This window comes from Amphiprion ocellaris, chromosome 4 (assembly GCF_022539595.1).
Source record: "Amphiprion ocellaris isolate individual 3 ecotype Okinawa chromosome 4, ASM2253959v1, whole genome shotgun sequence".
Classification (NCBI taxonomy): domain Eukaryota; kingdom Metazoa; phylum Chordata; class Actinopteri; family Pomacentridae; genus Amphiprion; species Amphiprion ocellaris.
The window spans coordinates 36,069,948-36,094,964 of record NC_072769.1 but is presented as its reverse complement, the minus strand read 5'-3'; the positions used below and the strand labels follow the sequence as shown (position 1 = coordinate 36,094,964).

The following is a 25,017-nucleotide window of genomic DNA, read 5'->3' as shown; positions in this document are numbered from 1 at the left end:
TGCTTTTTCAATTCAGGTTGAACAGTTTCAAACTCATTTGAGACAATTTCAGTCCACTTTCATCTATCTATTCACTTTGTATGCTGTTGTGCTGTGTTTAATTAGATTAACTTGACTGTTCTCATATTTACTCATTTTACCTTATCTCTTCTTATTTTAACTTAACTTACCTCATCTAGTCAAAACTTAACTTCTCTCATATTAATTTAACCTTATTCATCTCAACTCATTTTAACTTAGCTCATCTCATCTGTTCTCAATTTATCTCATTTTAGCTTAAATCATTTCATCTTATCTCATTTTAATTTATTTTAACTCATCTCATCTTAATTCTTCTTATTTTCAAAAAAAACAAAAAAAAAAGATCCACAGTAAGACTGCAAACAAGCGCCTCCCCCTCAGTGAACCACAAATTGAATAAACATTACTGTAGCACATTATTGCTCAGGATACGTGAAAAAACATGTCATTTTCAGTTTGCGTTCACTTGCAGAAAAAAGAACCTTGAGAACAAAGACTCCACGGTCGCTATCTGTCTTCATAATTGTGTAAATGTGTTTGTTGAGCAGCATCAGGGACCTTCCACAAGGACAGCCAGTTATGTCAGCCGGTAATAAAGCGTGGCAGCATTAGCATCTTTTAGCTATCTGAGGAACAAATGGAGATGAGAGTGATGACAGCTGGAGCTGCTGGAGTCACAGTGACTCTCTGAGGGCTGCTGTGGTGTATGAAGCTCAGCTAACACTGTTGCTGCTGCTGCTGCTGCTGCTGCAGTCTGACACCTCTGTAGTGTAAATAACAGCAGTGTGAGATGTTAACCAGCCACTGATAAGGGCCTCTCAGGGGAACTGCAGCACTCTGACTCTGTTTTCTGTCTCCCCCAGCAGCCGGTCATCACTCTGGAGGGAAGCGTGGCGTGTACGTTCTCCCGGGAAGGCGTCAGCAGCGTCACCGTGCAGGTGTCAGCAGGGAATACCATCCTGCAGGACAGAAAAACCATCGCCGTCCACGGTGAGCCCAGCCTCCACCTCCGCTGGGACTCTGTTTCTCTGTACACACAATGACAAGTTCTGTCTGATAATCACTGCAGGAAACACCCAGCTCTCCAAGTGGCACAGCACTGTAGTGAATTACTATAAAAACACAGAGAAATACTAACAGCAGTGCACTGATTTTCCAAAATGTTGTTAAAAGTGATAAAAATGGCATGTTTTTTTAATTTTTATTTGAGCCAATAGCATTAATTCTTGAAGAGAACTGGGATCTCAACAAATTTGTATGAAATAACAAAGTGCACCGACTGATAAATCTCATAACATTTTTGTTTTAAACTCATTATTTATTATTATTAACTGTCACATTTGGTAATTATTCCTTCAATACTATAATCCTTGCACCGTAAAGTAAAAATAAAAATACTGCTGTAAATTAACCAAATTTTAATAAATTATTCAAATATGCAGCCAAATACTGACAGCAGTCGATAGATTTTACAAAAAAACTGTCAAATCTGATGCGTTTTTAAGCTAAAAGCAATAATTCTCAGAGAGAACTGGAATTTCAACAGCAGGGTTTAATTTTGCACAGAATAGCAAAAATCTAACTATTGATTAAGATCATAACACCTTTGATTTTAACTTGTAATTTATTAACATTCCAATTTGGTTAAGTCCTGATTAATCTTTTAACACTATAATCCCTGCACTGGAGAAAAAAACCAAAAAAAATAGAAAAGAATATAACCAAAGTTAAATAAATTACTGTAAAAATACAGCTAAATACTAACAGCAGTCCACCACTTTTCCAACATAAATAAAAAGCAATCATTCTCAGAGAGAGCTGCAGAGTGTAATTTTGTGCAAAACAACAAAATGCAACTACTGATTAAGATCAAAACACCTCGATCTCACCTGTCGTTGCTATAGACTTGTCATTTTTATATGAGCTGTACTCTAAAAAAATACTGGAAAACACCACAGTTTAATAAATTACTATAAAACTACAGACACGTTTTAAAGGCAGTGCACTGATTTTGCAAAATACAGTTGAAAACCATCAACTCTGAATGTTTTTTGCAGTCAAAAACAAGAATGATCATATTACTTTTGAACAATAGTTCACAAGGCATTGATTGTTTAAAATATTGATGTTTATGCATTTTCAGCACAAATGATTACTCCAGCCAATCTCGGCTTAACTGGAATTCCAAGATCTTGCATTTGACTTAGAAAACTTTTAGTTTTTTAAACAACACATGTAAAGTAAAGTGACTTTTTAGATTTTAAGCTCCTATTTGTGTAGGTTTCTTGACCTAAAAGGCATCACAGATGAGTAGTTCAAGGATCATAGGAAAGTTGGCTTCTGAAATAAATTATTAATTGATTACAATGTGTCACATATTGCTGCCTTTAAATAAATGTTCCTAATCCATAAAAATGAAACTTTAGTAAATCTGCAATACATTGATTTAGATTAAGATTCTCACTATTGCAAGATTACATTTGGCTCAGTTTCCATCACAGATGAGTAGTTCAAGGATCATTAGAAAGTTTAAAATCCAACAATTGTTTCTGGGTTTTTTGTTTGTTTTTGTTTTTTTTGTTTTTTTTTTACAATTTCTTGCTCTGATAAATGATGCCTTGAAAAAAAGTTTTTTTTACAATTTATTTGACATTAAGTTAAATTATTTTTCCTTGGTTCCTAAATGCGAACACTAGGCTGCAATATGCTACAGATTACTGTCTTTGAATAAATGTTTTCCTCTCCATAAAAATCCATCTTGATCCTAAATTTTTGTCACGCCTCGGTTAGTCACAGCTGAATCCCTCATAACTTCCCAGCTGTACAGGTGAGTGCCAAATTTTTAGTTTTTTACAGAATCTAGTTAAAGCGAACATGTTATTTTTGGATTTTTTTTCAGTGAGATGTGTAGAATAAAGTGACTTTGATGGGAATGATAATGATTTTACACTGAGATGTGGTTAATTTTCTCGACTGAGCAACACATCACAGATGAGTTCAAGGATCAAACCAGAAAAGATCAAAATCCATCAACTGTCTCTGTTTTCACAGTTTCTGACTCTGTGTGATTTTGGTGATATTTTGTAAAGACAACGAGCCTTTCAAACCCGCTGGCTGGTTTCAGAGTTCAGAGGATTAAATTAGCAGCACAAAGCTCTGAATGATGAGTTCAAAGCCAGATCTGAATGTCATCCAAAGAAAACAACTATTTCAGATACGTTGCCAGTGTTACACCATAGGAGAAAAATCCCAAACGGGTTTTGAAAATTAGTTTTTATTTTCTTTGCAGATGCACTTCCCTACAAAATCAACCATTCTAGAGTCATTGATTCTTTCCAAACAGAGTGAATCAAATCTTCCGCTGAAGATTACTGCAGTTTTTCAGATCACAGAAAAGCAACATACTGTAATGTTGCTTTTTCCAATGTTTTGCAGCAGTACTCTAAATGATTCATTTTAGTACAGTTATTCTGAGATCAGCAACAGTGCAGGTCCCCACAGGTTTCTCAAACACACCGATACTCACACACTAAACACGTATACTCACTCACTGTAAATTCTAAGGCAACTTGCAGGCAACTTTTGGGTTTTCCAAGTAGATTTAGCAACTACAAGGACCAAAGATATTAAAAATTCTTCTTTTAGAAAAGCAGACAATATTTACAGGTGTTTCACCTTTTTGACGTTGCATTTTTGAGGTGTTCATTCATTGTTCTGTGCTGCTAAAAGTCTGCACTCTATATTAACCATGTTTTTGCTCTGAGATCATTTGAAATACCTGTGGTTTTTGAAAACTTTGACAGTGAACACAAGTTTTGTTCAGCAGCAATTTCCTAAAACTGTAGAGCAGCTGACCATTGACTGGAACTAAAAACAACTGACGACAACTGCACAGAAGGAAAGCATTACTTACAATGAACTAGTCATTTTAGAAACAAATTTAAATTATTGATCTTTCATGCAGTTTTAATATCATTAATGAGGCCAACTAATCAAGGCACTTCTAATCTGGAATTCCAATAATTTCAAGTTAGCTTGTTGACCATTATTGAAGTTATTTTTGTAATACTTTGAAACTAAACTCTTTAACTACATAAAAAAAAGTCCAATATGTGAGGAAACACCAACAGTGGGATGATAAAAACAGTTTTTAAAAAATCCACATTTTTTAAACAGGTTTTGGAGGGCAAAAACAAACAGCGATCAGTTTAAAGAGCCCATTTTCTGCTTTTGGGGTTTTGCCTTTTTTGAGTGTGTTGTTATGTGAATGTAAAAGTTCTGCAAGTGTTCAAGTCAAAGAGAATCAGCAAAAGAGAAGAGAATGACAGAATTTGTGAAAAAAGCTTCTTTTTTTTTTCGTTTCCAGAATGTTTATACCAGACTTATGTCCATCAGCTTCCCAGTTTCACCAAGTAGTGCAAAGCATTTTCTATTTTTTTTTTTTTTTTTTTTTTTTTTTTTTTTTTTTTTACTGGACCTGTTGTAAATTTTAAAATTAGACAAAATATCCAGTTTGTTAGCATAAATTTGTTGACTTTTCCACAGATAAGTAGTTTTTGCACCACTGGAAAAAAAAAATCTGCTTTCACAGTTTCTGGTTTTCCGGTAATTTATGCTGTAATTTAGGTGATTTTATTTTTAAACAACAGATAAATGCCTTTTACACCAGCCAGCTGGTTTTGGGGTTCAGACTGTAAAAGAGAAAATAACACAAAATAGAACATTTACATTTCAGGAACCAGCAGTTTGTTTATCGTGTTTCTTGTAAAGATGTTGTGTTCACATATTACAACATTGTGCTTTGTGAGATCTAAAATGAAATAAGACCCAAATTCTTCGACTTTACCAGCAATTCTCCACCTTATTTCTTTGACATTTTTTTTCCATTCTAAAAACAAAAAATCCTCTCATGAAGATAATATAGTACAAAGTCCACGAGCTGAACCAAAAGGCTGAACTGTTTAATGACTTATGAAAGCTACAAATGTCTCACACAAGTTTTCTTTCCTCCCTGCAGAATATTTCCGATCTCATCTTCTTGCCTTTTCATCAAACCTGGACGAACACAACCCCGACGTGGCAGAGTGGCGCCTGGACGTGAGCCGAGTCATCAGGAGCTCTCTGATCCAGGTGAGGCTCCTCTTTCCTGCAGTAAATACTGTCAGCGCTGCGTCTTGACCTCCCCGAGGCCCGCAGACGTGACTCTGACTTTTATGATGATAAACGATGAGCCGAGAGGCAGCAGAGGAGGAAACATACAATCGCAGAGCTTCTGATTGCTGCTGCGAGTTCAGGGACGAGCAGTAACGAGGTTCCTGGATGTCAAAGTGTTCAGAAGAATAAACATCAGTGTGGCTTTAATCTGGGCTGACCTGCAGCGAGGCTCGCAGGTGAGCGATCTGTCAGCTGGAAGAAGTGATTCAAAGCTGCACAGATTCAGAGTTGCTCATTAAATTCCAGTTTTTTTCTTTCTTTTTTTTTTTGCAACATCATGTTTTTGCTTCTAAATCTGAGACATGATCTGAGCCTTGTCATATTTTCACACTTTTTTCATCTTGCAAATCCAAATTGATGCCAAAAACACATCCGACTCTTCACTGAACATGTCTGTTATGTTATTTGTTATTGACATCTCTTTTTTTATGCAGACCAGAGCCTTGGAGGCAGAACATGAATAAAAACTGAAACTTTCAGATGAAAATATAACATGATAGCTGAAAGCATTCATATTCACAACATTCACTGCAGCAAAAACATGCAAGAAGAACAAGAGCTGGAATAGAGACAATCAAAACTCAGAACATTTCATGGTTTTTGTTTGCATGTTTTTAATATGTTCACGAATATTGGCATGTATAAAGCACATATCAATGTTAAAAAAAAAGAACATAACAGAATAAAAGTGTAAAAAATGTCCACATCAAAAATCTGTATTTATTTGATAGAGAATATCTAATAAAATCACAGGAAAAAAACAATTACTCAAAATTTTCCAGTAAAAACAAAACAAAAAAAACAGGTCAAAAACCACATCAAAAGTTTTTACAAAAATTTATGTAAATTAATATTCCTAATTTACAGTGTGTGACTGTAAGGTTACATTGTTTTACTGTATTGAAATCACTAAAAATAACCTTATTGGACAGACATTTCAGTTCATTTTTATGCTTTCTGAATGTTGCGGTAACTTATGATTGTTTAACAATGTTTTTGGCACCTTGCTACCAGATTTCCATCATTTTTGACAATTTTTCAGCTTCATTTTGAAGGAACGTTCGTCTCTACAGATCAGAGGCACTTGTGAGAATTTAAAAATAGAAAAACTCTCTGTGTCTCCACCAGCAGGTCAGAGTGAGATCTGAAAACAGTAACTGAGAAAATAAAAACAGGTTATTAATATTCCATCGATTGAATTCATACTTGCAGGTTGAGGTTCAAGGTTGCAACTTTTATGCTCAATGCTATAAAACAATAAATAAGATAAAACTGTGAGATACAATAACAAAAAGTACATAATAAATGTACAGTATGAACACAGTTTATCACAACAAAACCATTTTTAAGACTTTTTTAGTTACCGTTTCTATATTTTTTGTACTAAAAGGAATAAATTGACATTTTGTGAAATCTTCTCGCTGAATATTTCACTTGTTGCTTGCTCTTAGCCAAGAAAAATCCCCATTTAAAGCAGCACATTCTGTTTTTCACAGTTTTGGATGGATGAAATGGTTCATTAGTGATATTCTGAGGTGTTGGATGCTTTTTAGTTTCACAGTTGTGACAGCGGTATTGACCTTTTCATCTAACACCCTGTCAGGAAATAAATGAGAATATTTCCGAAAAACATCCAACAGCAGTAAAAACCTTTAGGCTCATGTGGTTAAATGATGTCCAAACACAAGCAGAAAATAAAAACAGGAATACAGTACAGTAGTATTTCACTGTATTAGAACATGTATTCAACTCTTGTTAATTCAGATCAAAAACTGATCAGAGGAAGACGATGAATCCAAGCAAACATTTAATGTCAGTTTTTTATGCTTCAGCTTGATTTTGATGGCTTTTCTCATCCAAACACACAGTCTGAAGTTCTTTACACTAGAGATGAACACTGACTACAACAGGAAACTATAAAAAAGCTGAAACACAAGGGATGAAAACGAATTAACCCTCTGAACCCAAAGTAGTTTATTGGTGTTTTATTTGGCCCTGTCACATATTTACTCACTGTTGGCTCATTTTTCACTGCAATATAAAGTCCTGCGCTTCTATGGAAGCAGAAAAACCATGGCTAGAGTTAGATGTTGGCTTCACATATGATAGATATTTAAATATTTCCATTTTTTACAGCCTTTGCAAACTTTTTCCCGGCATTAGAAAGATGTTTCACCATGCTGGATGTATCTTCCAGCAGCTTATTTCTCTCTACACTGTTTTTGAGCCCTGTTACATTTATTTTCTTGATTCTGTGTGTTTTATTTTCCTCTCAGCCTCTCTACTCGATAGAAACACAGCCTGCAGTTCAACCCTGAAACTCACTGAATGTTTGTTACATGACTGTTGGTCACAGCAGAGTCAGTCACGGTTTCTTAGTTTTACTGGATATGGTGCAAACAGTGAATAAAAAGAGGATTGAACTGTTTTAGTGTTCTATAAACATTCTAAGAAAGTTCTGCAGAGTTATCAAGATGTTATGTTATTTGATGTTTTGTTTTAGTTCCCAGTTTCTTCTTAATGGCAGCTAAAGTTCTCTAAAGATGTTTTAACGATGTTCTTCTTTACACGTTTGACCAGTGTTGCACAAAGAGCGTCCTTCCTTTAGATGTAACATCGTCATAACGGAAAAATGTGTATAATGTGTTCCGTCAACAACATAGCAGAATATTGCAGGTGAAATGTTATAAAAATTGAGTACATTTTTAACTATAATTTGCTTTTAAAAATACTGTTATTTTACATCTGTGAAATTGCAGTTAATCACTACTAAAAGCACAAAAAGAAATGTTTTAATGTACTCGTTAGCAATAAAAATGGAGGCCCAGAGTGTAGTGTCTTTTTACAAATTGAAATTTGTTGTTTTACAATGTTTGATCTTATAATCAGTCTATTTTTGCAATTAAATAAAGATTAAAAATAAACTCTTTTGTTTTACTTTATTTTACAGGTATTTGCTGTTGTTTTCACTTTTTTCCTTGAATTTTTGAATGTTACAATAGTCCACCATTTTTGAAGTAATTATTTCTTCCACCCTGTTGCCAGATTTGTCCTTTTGTCCATAAATCGCCTCCATAAGATTATTTATTTATTTGTTCAGCTGGGGAGGATCTCGAGGAAATGTATTACTGTGATGATTTATAATTCTTTCTGAACACATTTCCTCCTTGCTGTGTTTTCAATTAGAATTGTGAGTTTCGTTCTGATTGCAGGTCTTGTATTTCTTACCTCCCTTAGAAAACCACTTTTAAAGGCACAAAATGTAACTTGGAATACAATCCATGGCAAAAAAATGCTGTCACTGAAGCAGAAAGCTTATTGAAAACAGTTCTTCAACTGGAGCTCAAGTGCTCTTTTTACAGCGAGGATTTGTTTCATTTGGGACCAATAGAATTTTGAGGCTCTTTCCACCTGAACCAGTTTCTCCTTCTGTACAAACCTTCTCTTTCCCTCCTGTTTCTGCTGCAGGCGACGGGCGTCAGGGAGGATCAGCTGCTGGTCACCGTCCTTCCTGGTTTACCGACCGCCGCCGAGTTCTTCCTGCTGCCTGACAAGCAGCTGACGGAGGGCAAACCGGAGAAAAGCGCTGCTCATTTAGATCAGGTGAGACAACAGCAGCATTGGTTCAGGAGGATGGATTCTACCTTGTTATTTTCACTTTGATTCAACCACGGTTTGAATCAGCATTTCTCTTATTTCTGCTCTTTTATTTCCTGCCCCCTGAAAAATAATCCCAACCTTAAGTTCCTGTTTCCTCCAGCAGATGTCAGTGTTAGTCCACTGAAGCATGTCCAGCTTTTTTTATAATTTTTTTTTTTTATTCTCCATGAGTCTAAATCTGGAACATGCCTGAGGAATCTCTGCAATAGACTCATCAATAAGCCTGACAAGTATTAACAAGTTATCAGAGGGGAATGACTCTTAAACTCCCTCCAGTCACTTCCTGTGGGGCTGCTGCCGCCTCTTAAGAGCCTAAAAAAGCCAGACAAAGAAATTGTCACGCTTGATCTGTTCACTAAAACACGAAACCGAATTAGCTCTCAGCCTCACGTAACAGATAATGACTGATAATAACGCCGGATCTGCTCTCCGAGGGAAGAATTCTACGAGCCGGGAAGGAAATCAATTTGATTTTCCTCCCTCACACCTGGTTGATCGGCTGGAAAGTTCCTCTCCTCCCCTACAAGCCGGCGATAAATCTTCATTCAAGGTTGACATCTTAAAAGTGTAGAGCGAGCTCTGCTTATTAGAATGTATAATGGATTTACTGACCCTGGTATACAGTGGGAAAAAAGTAATTAGTCATAGCATAGTCTAAATTTAAACAGCCAAGAAGTGTAAAAGGGGAGGATAAAGGACTCCAGAAATTACTCACATCACAATTAATTTGGCAAATGAGGCAGATAAGATAAATGAAGCTTCTGCAGAGAGAGAAAAATGGCATTTGCAGAGAAAAGGGAGGATTTTTGTTTAGTTTGACATTTGCAGCTGCTTATGTGCATGTTTTATGATACTAGAATGTCATTATTAGATCAGAGACACAGGTTTTTAACTGTGTAAATGAAAAGCAGTAAAACATACAGATTCTTCCTGTTTTGTTAAATTAAAGATAATATCTAGTATAATCTCATAAAAAGTATTAATTATTACACATTTTAGATTACAAAAAATTTTTCTAGAAACATGGTGAAAATGAACCTTTTTAAACATAACAAACAGGTCCTGATTTTCTTTTTTTCTTTGTTCTTTTTAGGATTTGTTTTTTGTTTTTTGTTTTTTTTTTACAATGTATTAGTTAATTTTTACCTCATTCAGATATAGTATTTTTTTACATTTTGAACCGCTTATGTTCAACAGTGTACAGCTGCATATATCCCTTAGAATATCAAAATCAGGAAATCCAACTGAATATATTTTAAGACTTTGAAAAACTAATGATTAATGCGTGAAAGGATTAACTTGAAGGTGAATTACAGTTGTGTTGCTTGAAAACTGCACCTGACTTTTAGATTTTTATTGATGCTGGACACGAATAGCTCCATTTAATAGCAAATTCTTGACGTTGTTCTTTATAAATCGTATATAAGAGACTGTAAGACACTATTGCAGAATAAAATATTATCAGAACATCGAAGGAAACATGTGTTGCAGAAATGCAAAGTTGTCAGTGGTTTGATATGTTGTTGCTTTCTGTGTCTCGCAGCTTTCTGAGGTTCTGCTGAGCGCCTTAAACCAGAACTTGGTCCAGTTCACGTTGCGGCCGGGCGTCCAGGTCACCGTGTACGCAGCTCACCTGTCCTGCAGGTAAACAAACACGGCTGCCAGTGTGTTTACGGCAGGGCCTTTTGTAGGAAGCGGGACAGAAAAGAAAGACTCAGATCTGGTGCATTCAGTGGACAGTCAGGTGTATTTTTTATTTTTATCTCTGCTGCCCCTCCCCCTCAACTAATAACTGCATCCCTGTGTCTGATTGGCTCCCACCATGTAGCTACACAGAGACATTCAGAGAGTGAGCATCGGTACAAGTATGTGTGCCTCTTCCTATTGGGGATGCTGCTACTGTCCTAAAGGGGCTTATAAGATAAAGAGTAAGATACTACTGTACATTAAAATCTCATAGGTGTCATTTCTGTCTCTTCATTGCATGATTCAGCTGCGTGGAAATACACCTCAGGTTGGCGGACGTGTCGTTTTAAGCTGTGCGGCTCTTCTCTCTTTGTCTCTGCAGCGCCCCTAGTGGACACCAGCGAGAACCACAGCGGCTCTGCAATGCTAATGCTGCTATCAGTAGTGGTTGTGGGTTTAGCTGTGTTTGTCATCTACAAATTCAAGAGGTAAAGTGTTCATGAAATGTCATGTCTATACAGGTGGTGATATGGGAGCTGCTCCTGACAGCCGGTAAACAAATAGCTGCCTGTCAAACGCCGCCTCGCCCGGCACTCCGACACCAAGTTTAGGCTTTTCTCCTCACACACACCTGTAGAAATTCTTTTATCAGGTCGTTCTCCACAAAAGAAATGCCAGTCAGCCTTCAGGCGCTATCAATAATACGCCCTTTGAACGCAGGCAGTTGACCTTTCTGAAATGTTAAACCGCTGAGGTGCAGTTTCAGGGGAAAACAGCATGAAGGTTCATGAAGATTTCACAGACAAGCGAGACAGAGAGCGAGACTTCATTTTTCAACACTTATCGTTGTTGTGTTGGCCCTGATTCACATGCAAATGTTGTCAGAAGGCGCGTGTGGAGAGAAATTAACCCTCTAGACTCCAAGCAGTTCCTGGGTATTTAGTTCTTTTGGCTCCTGTTAAATTTTTTACTCACTGTGGGCTCATTTTTTACAGCAAAATAAAGTCCTGCACCTCTATGGAAACAGCAAAACCATGATGAAGGAGAGAGAACTCAGAAATGTCTTCTGTGCAGAATGACACAGTTACAATGCCAGAAATCATTTATTTTTCCAAGTGCTTGCAGGAGTTACTAAATGTTAACTCTGCAAACGATGGATATTTTCCTCCACAAACTTCAGCCGTAGGAAGATGTTTCCCCATGCTGAATGTGTCTTCCAGCAACTTGCTCCTCTGTTTACTGTATTTGAGCCATGCTGCAGTTTTATTTTCCTCTCTTTGTCTCTGCTCTATAGAAACACTGCCTGCAGTTCAACCTTAAAACTCTCAGAATTTTGGACTGCTGAGTCAGTCATGGAGAAGCAGTTGCGCTGCAGACCACAGAATTTTAAGTTTTTTTACAGAACCCAGTTCAAAGATTTTATTCTTGGCAAATCTTTTGAATGAGACATTTCGGATAATGAGATTTTATTACATACAAGCTTATATTTAATCGAAAATGAGTCATTCAAAGGCCACCAGAAAGCTGAAAATCTCATATTTCTTTCAGTTTCTGGCTGATAAATGATGGAATTTTGCACTGTGTTAAAGCAGACATGCCTTTCAAACCTGACAGCATGTTTTAGGGGTCAAACTTTAAACAGATTTGTATGTCAGAACTTTGTCTCTTTTTCATTTAATCGTGTTTGGAGCCTTCAGATTTATCTGCTGTAACTGCATATAAAACTAGATATAAAGCACTTGAATGTAAATGACACCATTCATCAGAGCCAAAAAGTGTAACTACAGAAAGGATTGTTGGATTATAAACTGTCCGGTGCTCCGTGAAAATATCGTGCATGGTGTGCCGTTCTGTTGGGAAAATTGACCAAATCTAAGGTTTAAATTGCAATTTTGATTTATCAATTAACCTCAGCATGTTTTTGGACTGTGGGAGGAATTAAGCCCAGGCCTGAGACACGAACCGGAGATCTCCGAGCTACAAGGTGACAGTGCTAACCACCAAGCCACTGTGCAGCCCCAGAGAGGATATAACTGTGAAAAATAATTCAAAATGTGAATAATTAAATGTCTTTAGGTTATGAAGTCAATATGGGGTTTTTTTGAGTTTTTTTTTTTTTTTTTTTTTTTGCAGTGTTGGTAACACCTGTGGGCACTTGAAAGATGTACATGTAATGATGTAATTTTTTGCAAAACTCATTATCAAAAAAATTTAGCTTTGCTTTTGTCTTTTTTTGTGATTTATGGCATTATAACTGTATTATAGTATATAATACTGAGTTTGTTGTCCATCTAGTCCATAGAGGTGCAGGACTTCATATTGCATTGAAAAATGAGACCACAGTGAATAAAAATGTGACAGGAGCAAAAAAAACATAAAAACACCCAGAAACTTTTCAGAGTTCAGAGAGTTTGAGTAAACAAACATAATTTTCTGCTTGCAGATGCAAATAATCCGATCCATACATCTACACAGCGATCTGCTGGTTGTGCCCTGACTCTGTTTGCTTTAGTTTAGGCTGTGCTCTTTATCCCTTTGCCTCACTGTAAATCTTTCCTCAAGGAAGATCCCAGGCCTCAACGTCTATGCGCAGATGCAGAACGAAAAAGAACAAGAAATGATGAGTCCAGCTAATCCCCCAGAGGCCACGCCCAGCTCACAGCAGGACTTGGTGCATTCTTTGGAGATTCTGGACACAGAGTTGAACTCACGGCCCATCGGTAAATATCCACTTTTATATTTTCTTATCCAGCTTCACGCTTTATTTCTTCTTCCTGTTTTTTACTTCACCTCACTGTGCTCATGTGTTGTTGTTTTGTGGCTCATCCTGTGCTTTCTGTTGTGTTCCTCAGTGAAGTGGTCCAGTCACCGGGAGAACTAAGCAAAAAATGGCAAACAGTACAGTTGCTTCTTAGTGGTATGGTTAACACACTGTTCTGTTGACGGCACAGAGGTGTGACAAGTGAAAGAAAAATCCTGCATAGAGTGTCTTCATTGTTGTTGCACCACAAACCTGCAGCAGAAAAAAGCTGTGCAGTGTGTTTCGCATCATTTTCATATTCATCCATCATTTCATGTGTTATTTATTCAGGTTTTTCTTTTAATTTGTTCCCCGTCTGTGAGTCTGAATATTCGCTTTCAGTAACATGAGCTTATAACAAATCTTTTAACAGAAGTGGGAAAACTCAGCTTTTCTGCAAGTTCTACAGAAGTGTAGATTCGTGGAACCTCCAGAAAAGCTGCGACAACTATGATTTTATCATATTTTGTGTTTTGTTTAAGTTTCCTTTGTTTAAGTTTTCTGTTAAAGTGAGACTGTGTACATTTTCAGAGAAGAAATATCACATTCATCTTGATGCACATCAATGTTTCAGTTGATGAGTATTGAATTCTCCAATTCAGAGACTAGTAAGGGAGACCACCAAGACACCTATGAGTCCTCTGAAGGAGTTACAAGCTTTAGCGACGGAGAGTACAGCAACCTGTTACCTGTTCTCCACCGTTATGGGAGAGTGACAAAGAGAAATACATTGTTGAAAAAAATCTGAAGTTACTATGAGGCCACAGTTGTTACTGTTTAGAAAATGTACTTTGTCTCAATTTCACACATCCTTTCTTATCTAGTCTATATCTTTAATGATGTCTAACACTTCACTAAAACCTGCATGACTTTTAGATAAATGACTTCCAAGTTGACTTAAAGCTGACCTAGTTCATGTTTTTATATTAACATTTATTAAGGAGACTTCAGAGCTTTTAAGTGTCTTTTAGCTTTTTCTCTTGGTTTTCTCAAATATTTAGTTGCTTTCAGTTAAAGAGCTCATATTCTGCTTTTGTGGTTCTTTCTTTTCTTCAGTGTGTTATATAGCTGCTTTTTGTGCACAGGAAAAGTCTGCAAACTTACGAAGTGCACACCAGAGTATGGCATATAGTAATATAATGATACAATACATGAAATGTTATAAAATGCTATAAAACAAAAACACACAACAATCCACATAAAACAAAAATTCAAATGTTTGCTCATAAGGGATCCAGGGAAGCCTTGGATTTATTGCATTATCATGTATTTCAAGATTCAACATTTTACTTTGAAATTAATCATGTTAATCTTCATAATTACTAATACAGCGGAATCTTAATATTTACATAAGTTAGGTTATTCTCCATAATTAATAACACTGTAAAGTCTTAGCCCTAATATATGTTACAGTAAAGTAAAGCAGTTCTACAATTAGGTATAATTTGTGGGGTTTTAATCCCTAATATGTAAATTATTCAGGTAAAATCACACCATAAACAACACTGTAGGGTCTTAACCACAATATGTAATAATATTGAATGAAATATCACAATTCTTTTTTGATAGTTCTCCTGAAAACGTCCCAAATAAAATCAGGACTTCAGCCTTGGTTACAGTCCTTTTCCTTGTTTCTGTAAAACAAGACAAGGCGAGATAGAACTTTATTGATTTATTGATAGAAATGATTCTGAACTAGGCATAAAATATTGGATGTAAAATTGAGATATATATGTGTAATTTTTTATTTCTAGGTGCAATACAGAGCAGGTATTTACCATGTTTGGTTAATTTGGTATGCTTGGTTATATAAATTTGACACTGCTGGGTTTAACGGACAAATTCTGATCGTTTCTGTGTAGTTTGATAAATGAGGCTTCAGGTATTTTCCTTAAAAGAAAGTGGAGATCAAATCAGAGGTGAACTTCCAACAAGAAATAAGTTCAAATGAATGTTGCCGTGTGTCTGTTTCCATCTTATTTTTACAAGATAATTAATTGTGTTTTCAGCTAAATCTTGTAGATTTCCTCAACTTCTTGTACAAAACCTCCTCTGATTCTGGTCTCTGTCTGTCTGCAGGATGTATGAAACCTCATGTACATGTGAAATTCTCCACAGAACTCCCCACGTACATCGTCTGAACACTGGACTCTGAACTCCAGCTGTGTCATGGATATTTTTTTAGCATTCGGGACACAATGGTTTTGAGCTTTATACCTGTGCATGTTGGACCCTGCTGACACATACTACTGTGCTCTGTTCAAACCAGAAGAAACTGTGTACAGGTTTTCAGCTTTTCTTTTAACATTAGTCCGATAAATTCAACATTTTAAAAGTTCCATTTATTTATACGAGACGGAGAAGCGTCACTACGGCAGCATGAAGTGTAGAAAGAGGGAAAACATGTAATTAGCAGCAACGTTTTGGATTTGCTTACATATCTGAGATTGGTTTGCTGTTCTACGAAGCTAACAGCTGTAGTGTATTATTTATTCATATGAATATACTTTTATGAAGTATGTTATTGAAGTGAATTACACATTTATTTTGTAAATCATGAATGTCTATGTTAGAAATTTGTGTATTTTAATAACAAATATCATACTAAAAAGAGAAGCTGTTATAAAATATGAATAGGGTACTTCAAAGCTTTTGGTCCATTGTCTGTTGGAAAGCTAATTTATGGCACAATAATACACATTTTCTACAGAAATATTTCTTTTTTTTCTGATTTTAATTTCTTAACAACACGACAGGGTTTTGTTTTTTCTGGGTTAAGTTGAACTTTGCTGTTAATCTAATGCTTCTGGTACTATTTATGATAAATACCAGTTTGTAAAATGTTTTGTGCTTCAGAAAAAAACCAACAAAAAAAACACTTGACGGCTACAGAGGTGCAGCTGCACCCTCAGACTGCAAGTGATCCCCAAGACTCACCTTTTAGACATAGAAGAAGATACAGCAGGGGAGGTGATGGCAAAGAAAAGCGATCCAAAGGCAGCAGCTTATCCAGGCTCAGTTTTAAGGTTGCAGTGAGATCCTCTGAATGGAAAGCAGCAAGAAAGAGCCAGACGGAGAGAGAAAGAGGTTCGTGGAGCTTGTTGGGGATGCATTAGGAGCACTGTATCTGACGGAATAAGAAGAGGTTGACTTCTTGAATACTTAATGCAGCCTGTCGAGCTCAAGGCCGGCTAAGGTTGGCGACACGTTCAGGCTAATGTCCCGGATCGCTCATTATATCTGGATGTAGCAGCAGGAGAAACAGAGCGGATGCTAGCAGGCTGCACGGGTGGTTTAGCTTGTTGGAGGCCTCCGGTTCTCTAAATCTGACACATGGAAACGCTTGATTGATGCCTTTCAAATCTTCTTTCCGGATTTGTTTTGTTTTTTTGTTTTTTTTTTACTTTTTACTTTGCAGAGATGTTGAAATACAATATAGAGGAAGTTCTCTTTTGGATCATCTTCTCTACTTAGGTGCAGCTTTGTAGAAATAGTCGATACGTTTACATTGAGGTGCAACAACCACCGACTGCTTCATTATAATTAAGAGAAAGTTGAGAATGTGCTAAAGACTGTGCTAAAGGTTCTAACTGTTCTGGTTATTCAGGAGAACTAGAAACTACTAAGTGAAAAAAAATGGTGAATGGAGTGTTGGAGTTATTTACTAAGAACCTGCTGAAGGCTCAAGTTTAGTCTTTACCTGCCCAGCTAGAAGAGAACGTTCCCACAACATTGAGTGACATAACTACACGTTCTAATAATTTATTTAAGAAAATGTTTTAATCAAATGTACAAAGGAAAATATTTTAATTTCCAGTAATGTTACTGTAAAGTTAATAAAATGTTTTAGTGTCAACCTTCAGAGGATGTTGTCAAGAATACAGATTACGTTGTCTGAAATCGAAGGAGGAATGTTGTCAAACCACCGTTCAAAAGATGTTTTCCAGATGTTATCGAGGCCTCAGAGGACAATGTGTTTTATACAAAACGTCTTATAATGTAACATTTCTGTAATATGTTAAAGGTTGGACGGTTAGTATTTTTGTTGAGGGAACACATTATAGAACGTTCTGCTGTAAGATGTTCAGAAGGATGTTCTCAATACAACGTTCAGAAAACGTGACGATGTTGTCAAGGCCTCAGATGACAGAATGTTTTTTCTATATTACATTCCTGTAATGTGGTACATTAAAGGTAGAACATTTTGCCTTTTTGTTGAGGTAACACATATAGAACATTCTTTTATAAAACATTCTCCCAGTGTTTCATGATAGCAAGAAAGAAGGTTCTCACACAAACATGACAAAAACATTTTCAAGAAGACCACAATGACAGAATGTTCTTTATAAGACGTTCCTATACTGCGATAAATATTAACAAAGGTGGAACATTGTGGTTGCAATATTTTGAGGACATTTTGGGGATGCTTTTGAAGGAACATGATATAGAATCTATAAAATGTTCCCACAACATTCCACAGTGATATAGGATCACAAAGGAAGAATGTTTTTAGTGCAACATTACATTTTGAGAATGTTAGGACTTATTGCTTTAAATGTCTTTAGTTACCCTACCTTTAAGAACAACTTTCTGAGAACTAAAAGAAAACTGAAAACATTAGAAGAACTTTGCAGAAACCTACTGCCTATTATTGTGTAGGTTCTGTTAGTGATACAGCTCGAGCCATTTGGGCATTGTTCTTTGTGGATATCCTGGCAGCAGATCGTTAAGGTCCCCTAGAAGTGGGGCTTCCATGGATTGGGATCAACACTTACCTATAGATTGAGATCTTAGGAGTGTGATTGTTCACGCCTTGGGCTCTTGGTCATGTTCCTCCAAATGTTCTTCAGAAGTTTTTGTGGTGCACTGAGGTAGAGTATCCTATTAGGGAACACTGCTGTCATGTAGAGGTGGTCTAGTTTCATGTTGTTTCCCCCCCATGTTCATCAGTGAGGTTTGACCATCCATGACTCTGTCTCTGGTTCACCCCATCGTTCTTTGGACCACTTTTGGTTATAGCACCATACCAGGAACAGTCCACAACACTTTGTGGTTGCTCTGATCCAATCTTCTACCATCACAGTTGTTAATGTCTGTCGGAACTTCACATTGCACATTTTTCCTGCTTCCAACATCAACTAACTGATTTGTCACCTGCTGTTTCATATAATGAGCCTAGATATTCTGTTGTGTTCGCTTTAAATGTCTGTGATTTCAGTCTTATGGCTGATTGTTTCTGTTATGCATACACAGTGAAAAAAGTCAACGTTATCCAAAACTAATTAAACCAAACATTAAATACTAACTAATATGCTAAGAGAAATTCAGAGAATCCACATCCCATTGGTGTCCAGTGGTTATCAGATGGCTACTTCTGGCTCTGGAGGCTATTTGCTGCAAGTGTTAATATGTTCATAGAGACAAGCAGGAAGCTGGAAGGTCTGACCTGATTTTTGCAACTTCAATTTGTTGCCTAGATTTCTCTTTTCCAGTGTGACACAGACCAGACAGAAGCTGTTTATGTGCTTCATTTATGGAAAACAGGATGCTGGCAGATCCTGATGGTGTGTTCACACAGATAAGAAAGAGACTGAAGTTTGGAGGCATGTTTGGCATTAATGTGCACATTTATCTCCAACTGGGCAGTTTATTTTAAACGCAATGCTGCACAACACACAAGCAGTGTGTTTCTTTGCTATTCTTGTTGTTTTAGCAGAGAAAGCAGCTTTTCTGTCTGTTTTTGGAGGAACTTTTTAGTCGCTGAGGGGAGCAGACACAAGTGCTTCAGTTTAATGAGTGAATCAAAATGAGCATGTTGGTTGTTTCCAGGTTGTTGCTCCCTCTTGTCTGAAGACATTTGCATCACAGTGAACCTTTGTTAACTTCCCCACTTTCCGTTGTCTGTGGAGTTTCGAGTTGCTGTGGGCTGCACCTGCATGATTTTTGAGATTTTCTATTGTGTTTTAATCCATAAACAGGGAAATAATGACATCAAGACATGGACGCAGAGATGTTTAGATTCAGCTGTCATGAATCTGTTGCAGGAAAAGAGTTTATATTTCAAAAGCTGCATGCAAACATGGTTTTGGTAACAGTTCAGCTTCATTTGCGTTGTGGCTGTTCCATCTGGGCAGAAATAGCTGTTTATGTTGTCCCAGTGCATTGTGTTTGTGGATAATTTAGCATTCTGGTGGTTGGATTTTTGACTATGGAACTTTTAAATTGGATTCCTGATGCTTACGGACGAAGAGTTTCCTTTTCAGGTTTTGCAAAGTGAGAATGTTGAGATAGTTGTAGGTTTTGAAGATGGATCCTCGTCTCTTTCTGTCTGGCTCTGACTTTCATAGCTTGAGGTACAGTACAGCAGCCTGTGGCCACAGAAACAGCACTAATCTTAACTATAACCCCAGAGAACAGGGAGCAAATCCAGCCAGATAAGATGAGGAGGTCTATCATAATAGAAGCACCTTTGTGGACACGTCAAACAGACCAGAAGTTGTGATAACAAGAAGGATCTCCTGGTCAGGACGAGCCGTGATGTGACACCCGAAGGATCAAATTGTAAACTAGCTTCGAGCTCCACTCCCTCCCTCTCTCTATCTCCTCCTCCCTCCGCAGAATTAGCAAGATTATTATTTTTGTAGAGAAATATTAATAATAATAAAAAAAGAGTTTTATTACTGTACAGCTTTTGTATAAGAACAGACGGTAAGGTGTTACAGTGTTTTTGTTCGACCTCAACTGTGCTGTGTGTAATTGTTTTATGCATTTACAATCATATTTATTAAATGGAAAGAAGTCTGTTAACTGTGTTCTCATTTTCTTACAATATTTGTAAAGAAATACTATGTATTTGCAAAAGTAATAATCAACCTATAAAGAAAACAAAGCAAGCTCGTGTTGGGGTTTTCTTCTGTACACAAATATATAGCAGTGTCTAAAAGCCTGAGACGTGTGAAAATACTTCCTTTTTTTGTTTAAAATACAAAGCGTGGCACAAAACAACCTTAAAGACGCACAAAATGACCACAGAGATAAAAAACAGATGCAAAATGACAATGTTAAGTTAAACAAAAATGAAAATTAGTAATAAAACCAAACTGTTATGCAAAACAACCACAAAAAAGATGTATAACAGCCAAAATGTAGTGCAAATCAACCATAAAACGATACAATGTTTTTAGTCAAAACGACAACAAAAATTCGGAAACCAATCCAAATGTGACACAAAACAACCATAAAATTACTAAACTTTCCTGCAAAATGACCATAAAAAGATCAAAATACACAGTTGGGCACATGCATGATAAGCTAGATGATACATACAAAGTACAAGCTAGCATTGAAATGGATTTGTTCACTGTTATGGTGTACGGCTCTGACATTAAATATACTACATACATAGCTGGTAGTAAAATTCAAACAGTGTTTAGATGAGCATATTAAGTATAGTGAGGGTGATGCAGAGTAGACTGGTGGAAATGGGCAGCTGGAAGCAGTGGGCTGGAGGAAGGTCAGCAGCAGCATCTCATCCTCATCACGTCTTTAGTTTGACTTACTGTGAAATGCTGCTCCGTCTTTGCACACTCTGAGAGTTTCTTCTCCTGAGAAGTACTTTAGAGAAGCTCATGTTCTCCGAGACACCAGCAGACTGACAGCCTTCTTCTGACAGGCCTTCTGCCAATTTGAGTCTTGTTTTCTTTATTTAGCAAATTTGGCATCAGTGATGAAGCTGCTTTTCTCTCTGTCAGTGAACAAAGCTTGATGTATTGATCTTCTGATGGTTGTGCTGTTTCCATATGTTCAGTTTCCACTGTCTCTCAGAGCTTTGTGCTCTATCTGCCCTCTCGGAAACTTTCAGTCCAGACGTGATGTGATGCTGAGAAAGCTGCTCTTTGCTCAGAATACCAGTCTTACTTCTGACAATTTCACATTTCTAACATGCAAACAACTTTTTCACGTTGATTTACTTGAAAAAACCCTCTGATGAATCGATCAAATCTGCTTCAATAGAGGATATGATTAAAGCAAATCTGACCTTTGTAGCAAAGGTTGTCATTGATGTTGAGTTGCTCCAGTTTGATTGAAAACAGAACAAAATCTGAGATATTTCTTCTTCACTTCCCCTGTCAGAACTTAATATTAATCCTCAAACTTTTAAAGTATTTCCAGGTTTATATGAAAATACGACACATTTTGAAAATGTTCTCCTTAATTTGTTTGATCAGCACTTTAAAAGAGTCAAGAAATTGTCTTATGGAGCATTTATTGTAAGACTGGTACAAATATGTGTAATTCTAAAAAGTTACATATTACTACTGTATGTAATTTTAATTATACTGCTGCTCAGAACAATTTAGAGGTAGGTTTTTTGCATCTTTCAGTCCACGAGATTGTATTTAATTAATTAGAATTTTACATAAAAAATAGTTTCATGGAAAAAATGAAGAAAATATGACACAGGAGTATATAAAAGAGTTGATACTAGGTCTAGCTTGACCAATTAGTTGTAAATAAGTAGTAATAGTTATTTTTTAGTTGTTGTTATTATTATATTATTATTATATATTATTATTATATATATTATTATTATTATTATTATTATTATTATTATTATTATTATTATTATTATTATTATTATTATTATTATTATTATTATTACAAAAATATAGTTTCTTTTTTGGTGATGGTATCTAAACTCAGAAAAATAACATCTCAGGAAGTTTGGATGGTCCTGCAGCACTTTTAATGAGCTCCACACAGCAGTAATTTGGCTGGAATATAAAACGTTGTGAGCTGCTCCTCCCTCGGCTGCTGAGGAGAGTTTTGTCAAGCAGAGAGGACACTTTGAGAAACCGAGACGGAGTCATTAAAGATGAAGATGTTAATTTCTGCATGGATATAACCTTAACAAATTCCAGAGCGGGATATAATGATGCTGAAGTGACTGATAGTGCATAAAGGATGGGACTAATTACAGCCGCCTCTTCCACTCTTATTTATGCACTTCCTAAAATAGCAGCAGCGGCAGTGATAATGATGGTGGCCACAGCAAATGGTAAAACTAACACAGACGGATGGTTTGATGCTGCCATTGAGTAGCACATTTACAGAACATGTGGCAGCTGAGGCAGGCAGCAAAATATGAGGTGACAAACATTTAAATTCCTGCATTCTGGTGAATTTAAAGGCACCAGTTTTGTGTTTTTTGTGCATCAATTTATGATGGAAATGTCTGTTTTATAAGGAAAACACAAAATGTGTGTGTGTGTATGTATATATGTGTGTGTGTGTGTGTGTGTGTGTGTGTGTGTGTGTGTGTGTGTGTGTGTGTGTATATATACACAAACACACACACAAAAGAGTAAAATTAATCACATTACTGATGCCTCTGCAGCCGAAGACAGTCCAGGGTGGAAGAAGAGGAAGACGAGGAAGAAGAAAAAGCCTTTATTTGTCACACATGCATTTTTTACAGCATTGTGAAATGTTATTTTCACATATCCAAATTGGGGACAGTCATGGTACAGCGCCCCTGGAGCAGGAAGGATTAAAGGCCTTGCTCAAGGGCCTAACAGTGGCAGCACTGGGGTTTGACCCTCTGATCTTCTCATCAGCAGCCCAGAGACTTGACCGATGTGCTGCCACCAGGAGGAGGTGTGTGGAGGTGATGGACTCTAATCGTTCTTCACCAGAAGAGCGCCGCAGCGCCCAGGGGACAGAGGAGATTACCAGAGATCAATTCCAGAACAGGGTCGACTCTGCTGACATCTCCAGGTAGTCCAACGTGGAGCCCCGGTGGGAGAAAGCTGCTGATACAGCCGCTGTTACTGCAGATTCACTGTGAAGGAGAGTCAGGGGAGGCTTTCTGTGGAAGTAAATAGTAGAAAGATTACTAAAAATGTGAAAGTGTTACCCAGAGAGGAGCTTCTACTGCAGGCCGGAGTAAAACTCCATCAAAAACAAGGTGTTAGTAAACAAAACAAAGTCAAATCAACATCCAGTTTTTAAATTTTACAACCACTGTGAATGGGAAGGTTGGTGCAGGTCTCTCTTGTAAACTTGTGACCTTTTTTCTCTGTAAAACCACTGGGCATTTTTTGAATGTTATTTTACATTGGACATCTAAATTCACAGTGTTTTTGTAATTTACTTTTTTTGTTGTTGTGGTGCATCTTAAGAAAAAGGAAACATTCTGTAAAATTGCATCTAGCTTTTCAATATTGATCCTCCTGGTGATCAATTTTTACTTTCCTCTTCTGTCACGTGTATTTTGTTTGAACAGTCACCTCTTTAATTGGGCAAGTGACACCTTTTCAACTGTGACAAATTCATTTTAATTGAAGTATAAACTTCTGGACTTCAATATCTCAGATGTGTTTCAGTGAGTAATACTGATATTCACTGATGAAGGCGGTGACACATTGGCTAAAAGGTCCGTGTATATTTTGGCAGTTGGATTTTCCGTTCTGAAACGGGTATTGAAAAACAAAAAACGAGTGGTTATTTGATTTTCGTTTTAAAATACAAAAATTAAAATTGAAAAAAATGCGTTTTACCTTTTCATGATCAAAAAGTAATATACGAAATTTTAAAAATGCTTTGATTTTCATTTTATATTTAGAATAACAAAAAAGTAATATCAGTAAGAGACGGAAACCAAAAAAGGTCTGTTTTTTTCATTTTCTGAGACCGGAAGTGGTCATCAGCAAGTGTGGAGCCAAACAGAGTACGGTGCATAGACTGGATATAATTTTCTTCGTTAGTTTTCATGGTCAAAATGAGAGATCAGGTGGCCGATCTTAAAATAAATCAATATTGATTTTTTTTTTATAGAGCGTTAAAGTTTTGCGAAGCCAGGAGGCGGGACTACTTGATTGACAGTCTGGTCTGGAATGATTGACAGGTCCTATGGAGGAGGCAACAGAGACTCTGCTCTCCTCCTTTGGATTAATTCTGATATAATAACTGTTGGTTTATTTATCGGTGGAGCAGCAGAACCTTTTTCACAGACAATTTTCCTGCCCGTTGGCTTGTTTTAACCAGTTTTCTACCTTCGGCTGATTCTACCAGCAGACACTGAAAGGACTCTAATAGTTCGGTAAGTAAATGTTTATTTTCGTATCGGTGCCGCTTTTAATGCACTTTATATGCATCTTTAGTGTCAGATATAATGTGTGCCATGCACTCCAGATGTTGGTGGAGTTTATTTCAGTGTGTGTTGACCAGAGAAGAAAATTAGCTTCTGGTAAATATTAGTTTTAATGTTAGCGATGGTAACCGAGCTAGCTGCTCAGTCGTAGTATGATTAAAGCTAACGTAGCATTAAGCTAACGATGTTTGTGTTGAGTTTCATGTAAACAGGTGAAGTGTGTTGTGTTCCTGTAATGTGGTTCATTAAGTTCATAACAGTGTGGCTGATTGACGATAATGTAACGTTCAGGAAACTTAAATTTGATTAAAATAGTAACGTTAATTTTCTAGTTGTCAGTAATCAGCTTTAATTTGACACTAAAACAGACTCTGATAGTTTTAATGACATCAGTTTCATGAATTTGTTGAAAATTGTCTCATTTGTTGTTGTGATGTTGCTGCTGATTCATTAAAACCAGATGATCCATGTTGAAGACATGTTT

The 25,017-nt window shown here is 36.7% G+C and overlaps 1 protein-coding gene across 9 annotated transcripts in view; it reads left to right on the top strand.

Moving 5' to 3' along the window:
- The window catches only part of LOC111562803 (VPS10 domain-containing receptor SorCS1), a 228,199-nt gene extending 208,011 nt beyond the window's left edge, over positions 1 to 20,188 (top strand). For 4 of the 9 annotated variants that reach the window (XM_055009830.1, XM_055009828.1, XM_055009833.1 and 1 more), the window contains 7 exons: positions 885 to 1,011; positions 5,039 to 5,151; positions 8,704 to 8,838; positions 10,439 to 10,534; positions 10,960 to 11,069; positions 13,144 to 13,301; positions 15,461 to 20,188. In XM_055009830.1, the coding sequence (XP_054865805.1) occupies positions 885 to 1,011; positions 5,039 to 5,151; positions 8,704 to 8,838; positions 10,439 to 10,534; positions 10,960 to 11,069; positions 13,144 to 13,301; positions 15,461 to 15,522 (801 nt within the window). In that variant the 3' untranslated portion in view covers positions 15,523 to 20,188. Of the gene's footprint in view, positions 1 to 884; positions 1,012 to 5,038; positions 5,152 to 8,703; positions 8,839 to 10,438; positions 10,535 to 10,959; positions 11,070 to 13,143; positions 13,302 to 13,433; positions 13,499 to 15,460 lie in introns of those variants that run through there. The other 5 variants (XM_055009831.1, XM_055009829.1, XM_055009832.1 and 2 more) reach the window with 4 other exon arrangements.
- Positions 20,189 to 25,017: the final 4,829 nt, after the last annotated feature.